Source organism: Globicephala melas, chromosome 13 (genome assembly GCF_963455315.2).
Source record: "Globicephala melas chromosome 13, mGloMel1.2, whole genome shotgun sequence".
Taxonomy (NCBI): domain Eukaryota; kingdom Metazoa; phylum Chordata; class Mammalia; order Artiodactyla; family Delphinidae; genus Globicephala; species Globicephala melas.
The window spans coordinates 60,610,227-60,626,555 of record NC_083326.1 but is presented as its reverse complement, the minus strand read 5'-3'; the positions used below and the strand labels follow the sequence as shown (position 1 = coordinate 60,626,555).

The 16,329-nt window shown below is 54.0% G+C and overlaps 1 protein-coding gene across 2 annotated transcripts in view; it reads right to left on the bottom strand.

Moving 5' to 3' along the window:
* Positions 1-564: 564 nt before the first annotated feature.
* The window catches only part of APCDD1 (APC down-regulated 1), a 30,478-nt gene continuing 14,713 nt past the window's right edge, over positions 565-16,329 (bottom strand). For both annotated transcript variants that reach the window (XM_030836603.3, XM_030836602.3), the window contains 3 exons: positions 14,766-15,297; positions 2,764-3,085; positions 565-1,639 (listed from right to left, as the gene is read on the bottom strand). In XM_030836603.3, coding sequence (XP_030692463.1) covers positions 1,188-1,639; positions 2,764-3,085; positions 14,766-15,297 — 1,306 coding nt within the window. In that variant the 3' untranslated portion in view covers positions 565-1,187. The remainder of the gene's footprint in view (positions 1,640-2,763; positions 3,086-14,765; positions 15,298-16,329) is intronic.

Genomic DNA, 16,329 nt, shown 5'->3' with positions numbered 1-16,329 from the left:
TTTACTCACCATTTCCCTCCATCGGTCTCCCCTGGCAACCACCTTTGGCGTCCTGAGCGCACCATTCGTAATAATCCAAAGTGACATGCAGATGTCACTCATGCACCCTCACAGACTCTGTAGAAGGTGGCCTGAGACCCTCTGCAGTGACACAGCCGGGTCGGGCCGGCCCGTCCAGTGAGGAGGGTGGATGGTCTCGTGGGGCAGCTGGCTAGGATCCCCCCACCGCCTTCTCTGCACAGCCAGGCCCGTGGCGCCCACGCATGGCCTCTGAGTCTTGGTCTTTGAAGTGACAGAGAAGACAGAGTGAAGCTCCAGACACGACGTGAGCCGGGATGGGGTCCCACGGAGATGAGGCCAGACCGAATGGGCACTGCGTCACTCGGGTCACCATCACGCACCGTCACCCTCCCTGCACTGCTGCTCCTGTCCGTCTGTAGCGGGACAGCCTCCATCTGACACATACTCCACCACCCTGTCCCCCGGGCAGGTAAGAGCAGCATGCATCCTGCAGCCACCCAGAGACCAGCATCAACATCTCCCAACAAGTTAAAACAACCAACGTTTAAATGACTCTGAAACTTTAATTACAGATACTTTTCAACATTTGAAAGTGTGGATTTGCTCTCTTTTTGCATAAAGCTGTCAAGGTGGTTCCGTTACACCAGTGTCTTTTCCTGCACCCCTATCTCTTCTTTATTTCATCAAAGGTGTCTGGATCGCAGTCCCAAACCAACTCTGCACTGCATTCCAGGTTGGAAAACTCGGAGAGTGAAACGGGCTCAAAGGAGCAGAAAGCAACCGCAGTGAAGCAGCAGGAAAAGCTGAAGCTGCTGTTTGTTTCTCCTCAGTCCCCCCCGAAATGCAATAATCACGAAGAGGAAGAAAAGAAGATGGAGCGCTTACCCTGCTCCCGCTGCCAACACGCTCGCCTGAACCTCTCTGTGGTCTTAAAGTGCAATTATATGGTGAGGACGCCCAGGCCTGGGATCCGACTGGATGCAGTTCAAAGCCAAAACTTCAAACAGCTCATGACTCAGGCCAGGCGGGCGGGGGCCAGGCGGGGGAGGAGGACTGTTCTCAGCCGCTCAAGTGCATCCGAGGAAGAAGTGTCTTTTCTTTCTGTAAAGAAAATCTGTAAATTGTAAGGCATCCTGGTTTGGAAAAATCAAACTCTGTAAGCGCTTCTATCCAAGACTGTGCCAGGGCTGCAGAGTCCAAAGGCCAGTGAGCCCAGCCAGCAGCAGGGGACACGGGCCGCTCCCGGGTGCCTGGCTCCGGTGCTGATGCTGCCCGGAGTCCTCAGAGAAGTCCTCAGCCCTGGGCGCCGAGGAGGCACACTGGACCAAGGGCATCTGGTAGGATGTGGCTCTCTTCTCGGGTCTGTCCGGGCTGGAGCCGTCGCTGGGCCTCTGGCCGTTGAAGAGCAGGTAGCGGCCGCGGGCATCCTGCTCCATCTTGAAGATCTCGTATTCCGTGTGAGGTAGTTTGATGCCCAGTGCCACACAGCCATTGGTATGGGTCACGTCCTGCTGGACACCCACCTGCCAGGAGCCCTCGGCCCCGCACTCGTTCCCGTTGAAGACATTGAGGAGCGAGGCAGTGGCTGCGTCCATGGGGGTGACCTTCATGTGGTTCACTGCCAAGGACACAGGACAGCTCCGTGATTCAAGGATGCCGGGGGCACCAAGCCTCATAGGCTTCTGCTCTCAAACCCAGCCTGCAGACCAACCCACCAGACCGTAGCCCACAGAAAAGACCCTCAGATGGAAAAGGTCCCATGTCTGGACGTGACCGGTGGCCACACCAAGCACCCTGAAGGCGCCACAGGAAAAGTCCAGCCCATCTGGCAGTAAATGCTGAGCCCAGACTACAGCTGACCAAGCCCGTTCCTGTGAAGACACTGCTCTTTGGGATGGACACAGTATTCAACGAAAACTGGCATTTGTTTTTACGAATAGGTTTTGAGGTTTTTAAATAGTTTTGGTGTCAGACACCTATATTAGTGAGCAGTCTATACTGGCCCATACATCAGGCAACTAAAATAAATAAGGTTGCAAGCAAGGAAAATCTGCTCCAATCTGCTCAAAGGAAATCCCAGCCCCTGTAGAGGACGCTTCTGAGGCTCTCCCAGGGGCCCATATCCTGCGTACACGTGAGAGCTTTGGAGGGGACTGAGACCCAGACAGCTGTTCTCTGGGCGACAGCTACCAAAGGCCCTTTGTCCCTAGAGCCACTCTTCCTCCCTAAGGTGGGGGGGGGCAGTAAAATGCCCCAGGGCTTATCTGGGTTGGCAGAAATACTTCATATTAAATGGACTGAATCACAGGATGCTATCCTGGGAGGGGTATCTAGGCCAACCCTCTTATTTGTCCATGACAGGGTTGACACCTTCCTAAAAAGATGCACAAGCTTAAAAAAGGTCTAGAAATAGAGATCACAAGGCCCCCACCACCCCTTGCTCACAGCCTTGCAGCCTGGAGAATGTCACCCTTTACCTGCCTTACTTAGGTGATCACCAGGCATACCGCCCGCCCGCCTGCAAGCACGTGGCATCTTCTCAAGGGCACGACGCGCACACTCTGCGCACCTGGGCGTCACTAACGCCAGCTCCGAGGCTGCAGAGAACGATGCAGGCAGGCAGTCCACTCCCCAACATCCCTAGCAGAGAAGATGCCCTTTGCCCCTGGCTCCGCCTCCACAAACACGTCCCCAAACTGCTGCCGTGACCTCGGGGTATGGGGTGTGGGGCAGGAGCCCTACCTTTGAACACAAACTCCGTGCCACCCATGACCCTGGCGGAGTGCACGCCGCGGCTGTAGCGACCCTTGGCGTAGATGGTGAAGGTGGGATGCTTGCACACGGGGTCGGAGTAGTGGTAGTAGTGCCCCTCCCAGGTGTGGTTGTTGTCGTGGAAGATGAAGTGGCGCGTGAGGAAGAGGACCTCGGGCCGCACCTCGCAGCGCTGGCTCACCCACTCGCCGTGCAGGCCCACCGTCAGGTCCGCCTTGGGGGGCAGCAGGGGTGGCCGGTGCTCGTCCGACCGGTGGATGATGCGGCAGGCAATGCAGGCGTGGTCGTGGTTCTGGAGCCAAAACACAAACACGGGGGGAAAAAAACGTCTCCATGAGAGCAGTGCGCATGCGCTGCGTTCGACGGGGCTCACGGCAGATGCGACGGCAGCCCCTGAGGCACCGCCACCAGTAACCTGGGAACCCCAGGGGCAACTGGAGCCACAGACCGGGTGTGTGTGCCTGCGTGTGCTCACAAGTACATAGTGTGTTTGGCTAACAGTAGAGCCTTGCCTAAATATTTCAGCTGTGATCTGGACCCCCTTTAGAATCCTGTTACATTTTCGGACCATTTGTCCCGGACACTTGATTTCAAAAAGAAAGGCTGGCATCACCTCACCCCAATTAGGATGGCTACTATCAGAACGAGCAAAAAATGACAGCATTGGCGGGGCCGTGGAGAAACTGGAACTCTCGTGCACTGCTGGTAGGAACGTAAAGGGGTGCAGCTGCTGTGGAAAAGGATCACCTTAGGACCCAGCAACCCCACTTCTGGTTTATACCCCAAAGCACTGAAATCAGGGTCTCAAAGAGGTATTTGTTCACCCACGTTCACAGCAGCACGATTTGCAATAACCTAAAAACGGAAACAACACAATGTACATCGATGGCTGAATGGATCATCAAAACGTGGTCTAGACACACACTGGACTATGGTTCAGCCTCACAAAAGGACGGGAATCCTGACACACATGTTGTTACAAGGATGAACCGTGAGGGCATCATTCTGAGTGAAATAAGCCAGTCACAGAAGGACAAATTCTGTGCGATCCCACTTATAGGAGGGACCTCAAGTCATCAAATCCATGGAGACAGAAAGCAGAATAGAGTTACCAGGGGCTGGGGTGGGGAGTTCGTGGCCAGATGGAGATGAAGATCGTATGACAATGTGAATGTCCTTGACGTCACTGAACTGACGCCTAAACATGGCTAAGATGGTAAATTTTATGTGACGCGTATTTTACAACTAGATTCTTCCATTAAAAATAAGTATGAGACACAAAAGAAAAAAAAGGACAGTACTCCAGTTGCCGTGGGTGACACAGGGCACTGTGTAGTGAGGGCAGAGGTCCCCATGAAGGAGGCATGAAGGACACAGCCCCAAAGGAGGCAAGAGCAGAGGCCCGGAGAGGCCGTGGGCACTCCTGTCCCTACCTGCGTCTGCTGGCCTGAGGCCTGGATGGTTTATGGGCTCTGAATGCTTCCTGCTTTACAGCTTCACACCATCTAATCAGTGCAAGAGAGTGGCCGCCTCGTCTTTCGGGAGCGCCTCTCTGGCCGGGCCTGCTTATAGCACCAACATGGACCTGGCACAAGGGCTGTCTAGGGTTGCCACTTAGAAAACCTCCTCCGAGTAGAGTAGGGGGGTCCGACACTGTCAGCCACGTAGATGCTGTTTGCCTGGAGGGCTCGGGGCTCACACAAAAAGCCAGGTCTGGAGACACAGGAGCTAGCTCCTTGCCCAGACTGCCATCCACTGTTGGACCCAAGTCACCAGAGGCCCATGTGCCAGGGCTGCCTCCACAGAAGGGGCATCTCCACTAGTGGGCATCTCCACTACTCCCCCTCCCATGCAGGTCTGTAAAGCCTCCCGGGCTGCCAGACACCAGCCACGCTAGAGGCCCACGTGAATGTGCCCGGCGCTGTGGCAGGAGGGCGACACTGGCCCTGCCCCTGCCCGGGGCCCACTGTGCAGCAGCTCCTGGTCCAGCAGCTCCTGGCCTGTAGACAGGGACTGACAGGTGGCCACTCGGGCAGGCAGGCACTTGTTTTCTGGGCAGAAATCCAAACCTCCAGGCCTTTCCATCGCCGGCACTGACGGCATGCAGGGCTACAGCGGTTCTTTGGTTGAAGGCTGGGTTGCCTGGGAGAGTAGGTGAGAATTGCAGGGGGCCAGGGTTCCCCAGCCGCCCCTTCCACACTCTCCTCCCAGGACAGCTCAGCGCCCGCGGACAGTCCCTGTGCTCATCAGCTGAGCCTGGAGTTGTTATTTACGGGAGAGGAGGTCTGTTCGGGGCCTGCGGACAATGAGATCAAACAGGCAGTGCAGAGGCCTCGCTGTCCCGGGGCCCATGCGTCTGTGGGCCTACAGTTTCCTACCAAGGCCTCTGGGACACACGGGAGAAAGTGCCCTGCAGCCCGTGGTCAGCAGTGAGCCATCTGCAAGCTACAGCAAGGAAACAGACAGGAAGGACATGTGTACACAGCCCACGAGGCCTGCACTTAACTGCACAGAAAGAGATGGTTCCGGCCTTGGCAGGAGATCCACAGGCCAGCGACTGCAGCTGGGGACCCTGGGCCTAAATACCATAAGAAATGAGGATTAGACTAAGGTGGGTCCCACTCGGGCTCCCAGAACCACCATGAGGAGAAGTTTCTCGGCATGGGGTTGCACGCGCGCATGGCACTCAGTGGGAAGACCAAACAAATGGCACGGCTCCTGCTATATGTGCCACTATCTTTCAAATGCATAACAGGGTGAAAAAGACACAAATTTAGTTAAAAAAAAGCATCACTGAATTCAGTAATTTTGCCACTATGTATTTTCTTGTAAACTACTAGGAAGCGAAGGTTCCAATTTTTTACCCCAAAAGGGGGTTTTTACTGAAAGTCTGGGATGGAAAGTTAACGTGATTTCTGTGACATCATATTAACTCCCACACCCAGGAAGTAGCCCCTTCCTTAATGGCTAACAAGCGTTATCACGATCAGCACCTTGATCAAACTGTACCTGCTGCCCCTGCTCCCATGCCCCAGCCCCACATGGTCTGTGTGAAACCAGCCCTGTACTCAGACTCAAGTCTCTGAGATTTCACAGACAGGACGGGGGAGGGGGAAATCTGGTGCCGGTACCTGTTAGCCAGCACACTGAGTGGTGCAGGAGACGGCCCTGGAAAGAGAGAGGAACCTCTGAGAACATACGCCAGGCAGCTTCCAAAACACCCACGAGGAGTGATGGCTCAGCTACTCCACTGGGAGCTCGCCAGCTGGAAGCTTGCTGACTGCCCCCCCCCCAACACTCACTCACTGAGCAGATCCTATGCAGCCCACGTGCACTGCAGGTCCCTACACGCCGACCCAGCCTCCATCCCCTTCTTTCTGTTCCCCACCACTCGGTTCGCTATATGTGATTTGGGAATTTAAAAACATCAGTTGTGACCACTTCATTTCTGACCATTCCAGGAAGACACGAGCCTCAATCCCTGAAAAGATTTGTTTTCTCAAATACCAATATCATTCAGGAAGTGCCCAGAAAGCTTCTTAGATTGAGCAGGCGGGGCAGGAACAAGGGGTCTTAGTTCTTGCAAGAGCCACTGCTCGGACGACACCAGGTATCAACTGCTCTTCAGAAAAGGAACCGGCTCGGAGGGGAGGGGGCACCAACGTGGGGCCCAGGCTGTTCCATGCCCAACACGCTAGAGTTTGGTGTTTTTCTTTAAGAATGACAGGGCACGGGTCCTGAGCTCTGAGATGAGTATCTGGCTGGGCTGTGGTCCTTCAGGCGAGAGATGGTCCCGGCTGAAGGGTTTCTGGTCGGCAGCAGAGAAAGGCAGGCCGGGTAGTTTCAGGGAAGCTTGTCACCCATCGGTAGGGAAGGAGTGGGAGGAAGCTGCCCTTTGGGTATTGGTCTCACCAAATTCCTGAACTAGCTACTTTACTTCATTGTGGTCAAACGTACATAACATGAAACTTCCCATCTAAGTAATTCACTGTCGTGCAACCACCCCCACCATCATCTCCAGAACTTTTTCATCTTCCCCAACTGAAACTCGATCCCCATTGAATACAACTCTCCATCCCACCCCCCATCGTAGCCCTTGACAACCACCATCCTACTTTCTGTGTCTATGGATCTGACTACTAGAGGGCCCACATATAAGTGGGATCATACAGTATTTGTCCTTCTTGTAACTGGCTTATTTCTCGTAACATAATGTCTTCAAGGTTCATCCATGTTGTAGCATGTGTCAGAATTTCCCTCCTTTTTAAGGCTGAAGAGTTTTCCACTGTATGGATGGACCACATTTCGTTTATGCATTCATCTGTCAATGGACACCTGGGTTGCTTTCACTTTTTGGTTATTGTGAATAATGCTGCCATGAACATGGGTGTCCAATCTATCTGAGAACATGCTTTCAATTCTTTTGGGTATATACCTAGAAGTGGAATTGCTAGATTATATGGTGATTCTATGTTCAATATTTTTTGAGAACCTGCCATATTGTTTTCCACAGCAGCTGCACCATTGTATAGTCTCACCAGCAAAGCACGACGGTTCCAATTTCTCTACACCCTCACCAGCAGTTGTTATTATTATTATTTTTTTTGATAACAGCCAACCTAATAAGTGTGATGTGCTACCTCACTGAAGTTTTGACTTGCACTTCCCTCATGATTAGAAATGCTGAGCATCTTTTCATGTGCTTATGGCCTATGTGTACATCTGCTTTGGAGAAATGTCTATTCAAGTCCTTTGCCCATCTTTTAATCGGGTTGCTTTTTGCTGTTGTTGAGTTGACTAGTCACCGTTTTAACCAACTCTCTGGCTGGCATTAAGGAAACAAAGATGTCATAAGTCAGTGTGGGAGGTTTGCCCTCTCTGTGGATGCTGTCAACAAGGGGACAGTTTCAGCCAACGTTGGATAAAGGGAACACCTTTCTGTCTTGTGGACAGATTTTTTTTTTTTTTTTTTTTTTTTTGCGGTATGCGGGCCTCTCACTGCTGTGGCCTCCCCCGCCGCAGAGCACAGGCTCCGGACGCGCAGGCCCAGCGGCCATGGCTCACAGGCCCAGCCGCTCCGCGGCACGTGGGATCTTCCCGGACCCGGGCACGAACCCGTGTCCCCTGCATTGGCAGGCGGACCCTCAACCACTGCGCCACCAGGGAAGCCCATGTGGACAGATTTTTTAAAAATCTGATTTCTGCTCTTAATTACCACTCTCTTTGGCTTGAATAAAACCCCAAAGACCTACAGGAACAACCATGGAGAAGCAGAAATTAAGGCCTAGATATCACACTGGCTCTAAAGTTTCTCTTTTCCAAGACGCTTTTCTCAAACAGCGGCCATTCACAATGACGAAAGGGGAAGAGTTTTTCAACATGAAGAGTGATTTGTACCATGAAATCTCATTTGCTTCATGAAGTTACTCTGTTTGGTCCATGCTCTGATCCATGGGTCTCATCTGAGAAGCCGTCTTTCCCAGGCTCTCCCGTTAGGCTTCACATCGCTCCCTCCCTTGCATCTCAGATAGGCTATTTTAACGTCAGGGTTCCTGTGCACAAGAAGCTGAGGGCTAGAGCCGAGGGACCAGAACGTGTTCCTTGCTGCTATTCTTTACACCAACTATAAAAAGCTTTCATTCCTGGGTGGGGGTGGGGAATCCCTATACCATTATTAATCTCTTAAGAAAGAAATCAAGCTTATTCTAAAACATCACATTTTATCAGTGAGCAATGTCCTAGGCAGAGGGGGCTTTTCCCACTGTGCTTCCTGATCCTGGCCCGGCCCTGGGAACAGTTAAATAACACAGTTTGCATGTACAGGGCGTTTGATGCTGGGGAAGTTCAAGTACATCGTCTCTTACGCTTCTCAGTCTCCCAAAGAGACCACAGTACACGTCACAGATGAGGCCACCGAAGCACAGAGAGAGAGAGAACGACATGGTTCGGAGGGATCTGGGACAGAACTCGGCTGTGGGGCTTGCAGAGTGCTCCCTTCCGGCCCCAGGCTGCCCCTTAGGCTGGGGTCTGCAAGGAACACACGTCTCCCTACCAAGGGCTCTGGTCCCTTGAAAAGGTCCTCTCTGGCCGATGACTGACACGGTTCTCTAGGCTTTGCCCTGTTCCCCGCCAACGTTTATTTCTGGAGAGCTGGTTTGTCAGCATTTGCTGACGGATCCACTTGTTTCCCAGCATCTTCCCAGAATGGAAAAAGTTACTTGACGTGATCTTGTCGTGAATAAGTCAACTAGAGAAGCAGCCTGCATGAGACATTTCTTGGGCTAAATGTTCTGTTTGAGGAGGAGAAATGGGGATAGATGATGAAATGCCCCTTCCTAGAGTTCTGCTCCCCCGGGTCACGTTTCTCAGGAAGAAACCTCCACGGATGGCCAAGGATGATGCTGAAAGCGGTCTTCCCGAGTGCCGTTCACCACGTGTGTGACTGAACTGCAGACGCCCTATGGTAGGGCTTTCTACACGGACATCCTTCCCGGCTCCTCTCCGTGACATGGTAGGTATTTGAGGCCAAGACCAGCGCCCTCCCGTTTTCCTACGTCCCACGACACCTAGGAGAATACAGCAGGTGTGATACAGGTTCATGGCTCAGGGGCTCATGGATGGTTAGAAAGTTGTCCTCGGATACGCAACAAGATGAACAGAGCAGCCAGCATTCATCACAACCGTGAGTGCTGCCCGTCTTGTGGGAGGGGCCTCTTGGGGTGCCTTTCAGAGCTGGGATCCTGGGATGTTGTGGACTAGGGCTCATTCTGACCTCCCAAAGGAGCCGTGATGATTCCCCTTTCAGAAGAAAGTAGGGGAAATGGCCGTGGCCACACAGGTTGGGTCTCTGTAACTGCAGCCTTGGGGCCACACCCAGAGGCTGGCAGTGTGTCTGGCCAGGCCGGCGCAGCCAATGCCACATGCACACGGCAGCGCTCGGACCCCCTCAGCCTGGCCACCGCCTGCCAGGAGCAGGTGGCAGGCGTTGAGGACAGAAGGACTTAGCCTCACAAGGACTCTGCACAGCAACCCTGTAGCTGTGATGCAACCACCACAGAGGGGCCCGGGCTGGAAGGACGATGGAAAAGGGTAAGAGAGGCATGGCCGGTTCCTCGGGGCCTGCGTTTGGCTGCCAGGTCTTCTGCGAGCGGAACCGACAGAACACCGCTTCCTGGAGGGAAAAAGGAGCATCGGTGGGTGCCCGGGAGCAGCACTGCATTTTCTAGAAATGGGATTTCCGTGAAGTTTAGACTCTGAGATGTGAGCTCCCAAAGGCCTTTCCGGTAAATCACATAAAAGACAATTTCATCTCCACCTTGCCTGTACATACACACTTTGCACAGAGCCCAGAGCTCGATAAAAGGACCATGAGAAGGTGGTTCTTCAATACAAATGACTATAAGAATGGTTTCAGAAGAAAATGCTGATTAAGTTTTACTTGTTTGATTGTTTCTTCCCCTCCTATTAATTTAAACGTATTTAAAGAGTTGAAGGAGACTCATCTTCATAATCACACTGGCTGTAAAGGCAGCAGACCCCACGTTTGGCCCCCTTCTCCCCTGCCCTCTGCCCACGGTGGCCAATGCCCCGCACACAGGACTTGACCCAGACTCTCCAATGGTCGATTTCCTGCCGCCCAGGTGTTCACGCTGTCCTCTCAGCTTCTGGACTTTTAAGGGATGAAATGTTTACCACTTGCATTGTCCCTGACAACGACTTCCTGGTCTGCTGACTCCTTAAATAAAAATCTTGCACTCAGGAATCAGGAAAAATAATGAACTGTTTCTGCACTCACAGCAGAGGCCAGCAGCTGTGCAGTGTGGCAATCGTGTGACTCTTCATATCTCGACCCAAACAAAATGTCCACGTGAGCAAGCCTTTCGGAGGCCAGAACCCATCACCCGACCCCCATCGCCGGCTCTTTTTTCATCCTGCGGGCAGCACGTGCGGCCTGGCAGTGAATGCCCGGGCTGGGGGCAGGGTCACGGTTTTCTGCAAGGGGCATACTGATTGAACATAAGGTGGGCTTCTGGCACTGTCTCGGTCATGACTCCTTGAAGGCCCCGGTCCTCTACCACCTCTTCTGAGTACCGTCACCTCCGCAAAACCCTCTTCTCTTTGCCCTGCACTGACAGAAAGAGCAGGGACAGGGATTCCTCTGTGAGCTTCTGGATCCTTCTACTCGTGCACCTGTGACACCCACTTACCCACCCCGCCGGGAGCCACACCAGCCACATGCCTAAGGAGAGACCCCTTCCTGCTGCAGAGCTGCCTCCTGGAGCTGGGCGGAAACTCCAATGTCCACAGCCACGTGGTCCAAAGTCCCTCAGATGTCACAGATGTCACCATAAATCTGTATTTCTCACATGCTCTGAGGAGGCTAGGAAAGACAAGCTCCCTCAAAAACAAACGACTGTTCACAGTCCAGAGGCCTGCAGGGAACTTAGGAGAGAAAGCACACGAGTACCCCTGCTTCCTCCCAGCGGTCCGGCACCCCAAAACACTCTGCTGTGTTTCCGCCTCCGACGGGCAGCCCCACCCACTATCGGTGTTCCAGGCAGGCTCTCTCAGAGACGTGGCTTGGGGAGAGCGGTCTGGTTTGCAGGCAAGCCCTTTGATTTACGGCCCTGTGGCCTCATCAGTGCAGGGTTTTGGAAAAAGACCAATTCTGCTTGCTTGCAAGTATGATCCTGAGGCCCTGGCGTTTCCAATGACCCCAGCAATCATTTGCTCTTAATTACTTTTGATTCTGCCAAGGAAAGAGGGCACCTGGCTAACCCTCCACCGCACAGGAATCCAGGCAGAGGGTAAGGGCTGCCCTGATGCTAAACTCGATTCGAGCAAAGCATCTTCTTTCAGGGTTATTTTAGGGGGTCCTGTTTTTTTTAATGAAGAGTAGCCAACTTCATCCTGAAAGAATCCTCGCAGCTCACCTGATTCTCTTCAAACATCATTTTTTTTTTTTGCCGAAGGGCTCTGAACCTCACAGCAAAGCTGTATAAAGCCTAGAAAATCAAGTTGATTTAAAATCTCTATTTTTACATGGTGTCCCGTTTCCAGAGGGGCTGAGACTAGTCGTTTTAAACTCAATTTAGCATTTAAACTAATTTTCAGCCAGGTCTCTATGGACCGGCGATTAGGGAAGGTGAAGGGTTCAGAGGGGTTGGCGAGGCCTGTCGTCTGTCCGGATGCGCCCCCAGCCCTCCTCCTTCCCGGCGGGGGGGGGTGGTCTGCAGGAGCCCAGCGGGCAGGCAGCACCTGGGGCTTTGGAAAGGCACCAGCGGCCAAGTCCACTGATCCCTTCTCCTAGCCGGCCTGGGGAGGGATCTCAAAACTTCCTGACTGCTTGCTCACTGCAGGCCAGGATGCACACGCCAGGGACAACAGGAGAAGAACGGGTCCTTTCAGCTCCCAGAGCCACGCGGACCTGGGCCGGCTTTCGGGGGAGAGCACAGGCCAGGTCCTGGACGCCGGCCTGCGTCCGCCCAGCCTCTTCATCGGCTTCCTCTGTGGCCACAGCGTTCCTCCGAGCCTCAGAATCCTGCCTTTTTGGAATCTGTTTTGAGCGTGGTGATGGAGTTTGGGTAGTATAAGATCACAGCACAAGTCACAGCAGGGACAGAAACGTTCACGGTGACAAGTATCTTTCCCCCGGCCACACTGTCCCCCTCCTCTGAGGCCATCGCTGTTCCACTGCAGAAACACTGGCTCCCGGTTCAGCTCACCTTCTTCTTCTATTACTAGCTTTACACATGGCACCACACTGTTCATGCTATTCTGTACCTTCCTTTAAAACAAAAAAGCTTAACAGTGTGTCCTGGATAATCTCCAAGATCCAAGGTTCTTTCCACCCTTAATATTTCTTGAATGAGGGATTGTGGCCTAGGGTTTAAAGAGTTTACTTCTTAAGAATCTGGGGAGACGGTCCCACAACTGCCCCTGCAGAGGAGGGAAGAGAGAATGGGAGTGAGAAGAGTGGCAGAGACGGAGGTAAGACAAGAAAGGTGGTTGTGGGTACTCCTTTCTTTTCCAGGCCTAAGGAGAGCTCAAGAGATCAAAGAGCCCACGTGGGCATCCGCAGGTGAGGAAACGGAGTCTGGACCCGACAACGTGCACCAACAGCCCAAGGTCAGGTTCAGAGTGGTAGCCAGTTGGTCCAGGCTGTCTGCTGCTTCCTCTGGGCAGGGGGCCTCCATCCAGCCTCCTCTCTCCTTCCTGGGCCCTGGCCACCCTACTCACCAGCATCCTCGCTGGAAGGTGAGCAGGGATGAAGGCTCTGCTCCTGGGAGGATCCTCCCACAGGCTCAGGCCAGGCTGGGTCAGGGCTCTGGTTCCCATGGGGTTTCTGGATGAGCTGCAGACCGTTTTCACTCACGACACCCCTACTCCCGGAGATAATGTGAATGTTGGCTCGACTGTGCTCATAGAAAGCCAGATGCATGTCTGAAAATCCCGTTCTCGCTGCCACCTGACACCAGGAGTTTGCAGAGAAGCGTCGTTAAGCTGCAGTGTCTGGATAAGGCGGCCACCTGCAGAGGTCCCTCGACGGTTCCTCCGTTTCCCAGAAGCCGGGCCCTCGCCCTGGAGGGCCCTAGGCAGAGTCCCATCTCGGTGCCTCTGCATCGGCTGTGAAGCAGGCAGAGCCCACTGCCCGCCCGCTCCCTGAGAGGACGCCTGAGGTCCCCGGGGCAGGAGGGCCGCCCTCTCCCTCGCAGCCCTGCCTCACCTGGCGCCTCTAGAACGCGCAAGGCACAGCACAGCAGACCTGGCCGGGGTCTGCGCGGAGCCCAGCGTCCCCTCGGCACGGGGAGGGGATGTCCCTGAGATGCGCATCCAGAGGAAGCCTCCCTGCCCGCTCGGCCTCCTGGCAGACGCCCCACAGTCATCATAAAGGCAACTTTCACGACACAAGCTCGCGGTAACAGACAGAAAGAAGACAACCGAGTGGTCCGGCGGGGGCAGTACCAGCAGGACCCTCACCAGGCATGAGCGCGCTCCAAGGACTGAGAAGAAAACAGATGCTTTAAAAACAAATAAACCACCAAACAAAAGTTGGACAAGCCCTGCAACTGGAGAGTTGCTGTTCTAGAAAGGAGTCCAGAAAAGCCTGTCTGATGGTGGGCCGGTCTGATGGTGGGAGAAAGCCGCTGCCCCCCAGGCCCCCTTCCTGCCTCCCCAGCTTCTGCGGTGGTAATGACCCTGTTACGTGCAGACACGGACTCTGAGCCCGTGGGAAGGAAATGCCTGGAGAATTCCAAGTGTAATTACAGGGACTATCATTTAAGAAAAGAACATTAGAAGGTTTTAATTGTTTCCTGCCCCCTCCATCCTCCCCTCGGGTCACAGTGATTTCTCACTTAGTCTGATGGGAAGAGTGTGGGATTTGGGGAAATAGTCCAGTGGGGTCTGGGGAAAGGTTTGGGGGCAAGTTCCAGCCCTGAAACTCACCAAGCAGTGACCTTGGGCAGGAGACCACCCCTCGCACCTCAGCTGCCCCCTCTTCTGCTAAGAGGTGGTCGTCACTGCCTCACAGGGTCGTTGTGGAGACGAAACAGGAGGTTCTAAGGGTCCACAGCCCCAGGCCAGCAGCACTGTCCTTGCCCCCAGCCCCAGGGCCAGGATCCCTGCTGGGCATCTTCCCAGATAGGTTAAACATCTCCACGTTTCCTGCAAGCTTTCCTCTTAGACTCACAGAAGAAGTTCCCAGAGGGTCAGGGCAGAAGGGAGCCTTAGGAATTTTCGAGGACGACCACCAAGGCTGTTCTGCATCACCAGTCCTAGGACCACCACCCTCATCAAATAGGAAAACCGAGGCCCCATCACAGAGCAAGGTGGTGGCCCACCCAGGCCTCCTGACTGGGCTACGTGTCCCCCCACCCAACCTGCAGCCCTCCCGCCCCCATCCCCCCCAACAGCCCCTCCATGATGCAGAGCCCTGCCCCACCAGGGGCTATGCAGGGTGTGAGGGGTACCTTGGCATTCTGCAGTGGGGGCTGGTAGCTGGACGGCCTGTAGAACATCCTCTGGGAGGCGTCAGTGTGGATGTCACCCAGGAAGAGCTCCTCCACCAGGCGGTCCAGGTTGTGCTGCAGGTACTGCTTCTCCACGCGGACCAGCTGCAGCTCGTGCATGGCAAAGTTCACGGCCCGGGTGCACTCGCGGCCGCCCTCCTCCCGCCACAGGTCATAGGGCACGTCCTGCACCCAGGGACCCCCAGCGGGCATGAAGCCAGGGCACGTGCGGTTGACCAGCTGGCCGAGCCGCTCCGCCACAGCCTCTGAGTGGCACACGACCTGCACGCGGTGCAGCTGGTAGTCAGCCTCGGTGCCGCCACGGATGATCCAGGAGGCCTGGCGCAGGCGGATCTTGCCGCGGACCACCAGTGTGTAGGTGGGGCTGGTGCAGCGGTTGCCACCGTAGTAGAACTGGTAGGCCTTGAACGTGTTGTTGTGGTAGAACCGGTAGGACCTGGTGATGAACTCGGGGCCCGACCGCACCTCACAGCTGCAGAAAAGGGGGAGGAAGACGCCTGTGAGCCCAAAGCCATGAGGAGGAGGCTCATCACAGTGCCAGGAGATCACGGTAATGATAACAGGATGGTACTCCGGGCAGTTCATGGAACCCGCACAGAAACCTATGAGCTGGGGGATGGGGGGTATTATTATTATTATTATTTACATCCCAAGGATCATTTTATTCTCTATTTTTTTTGTTGTTGAAGTATAGTTGATTTGCAATGTTTCAGGTATATAGCAGAATGATTCAGTTTTGTTCTTTTTCAGAGTCTTTTCCATTATAGGTTATTACAAGATATTGAGTACAGTTCCCTGTGCTATAAGGGTGGGTATTATTACCGTCCTGTTTTACAGATAGGGAAACTGAGGCATAAGAGCTGAGGCAATGTGTCCAAGGTCCCCTCACCAGCCAGCACTGGAGCCAGATGTGAGCCCGGGGGAGCCTGGCCCAGCACCCGTGCTCCCGGTCACTCTACACCGGGGTTGTCCTCCTTTCACTTTATGGACAAGACAGAAGGGCAGGAACCTGCCGTCCTCAGCGCCCCCCTTGGCCTCACTCCCAGGCGGGAAGGAGGAAGGAGGGTGCGGGGCTGGCCTAGGAAAGATGCTCCCTGTGTTGTCAGAGATGTTGATTTCCTGACCACTTCCATCATCTGGACCGTGTCCACAGCAGCCAGGTGCCAGGTGTCTGTTGTCCTGGAACGGAATCTAGTCTCACGGAGGCACCCCTTGGAGGCCACTGGAAATTCATCTCTTACCCCGTCCAGTCAAAATTAGTTTTCCCTCTAGCAGAAAATAAAGAGGCAGGTAGGGCTCCTTCGGCTGTGCTGCCGACAGTGGCAGAATGTTTTCTTTTTTTTTTAATATTAATATCTTTTTAAAATATTATTTATTTATTTATTTTTGGTTGCATTGGGTATTCGTTGTTGCACGCGGGCTTTCTCTAGTTGCGGCGAGCGGGGGCTACTCTTTGTTGCGGTGCGCAGGCTTCTCATTGCAGTGGCTTCTCTTGTTGCGGAGC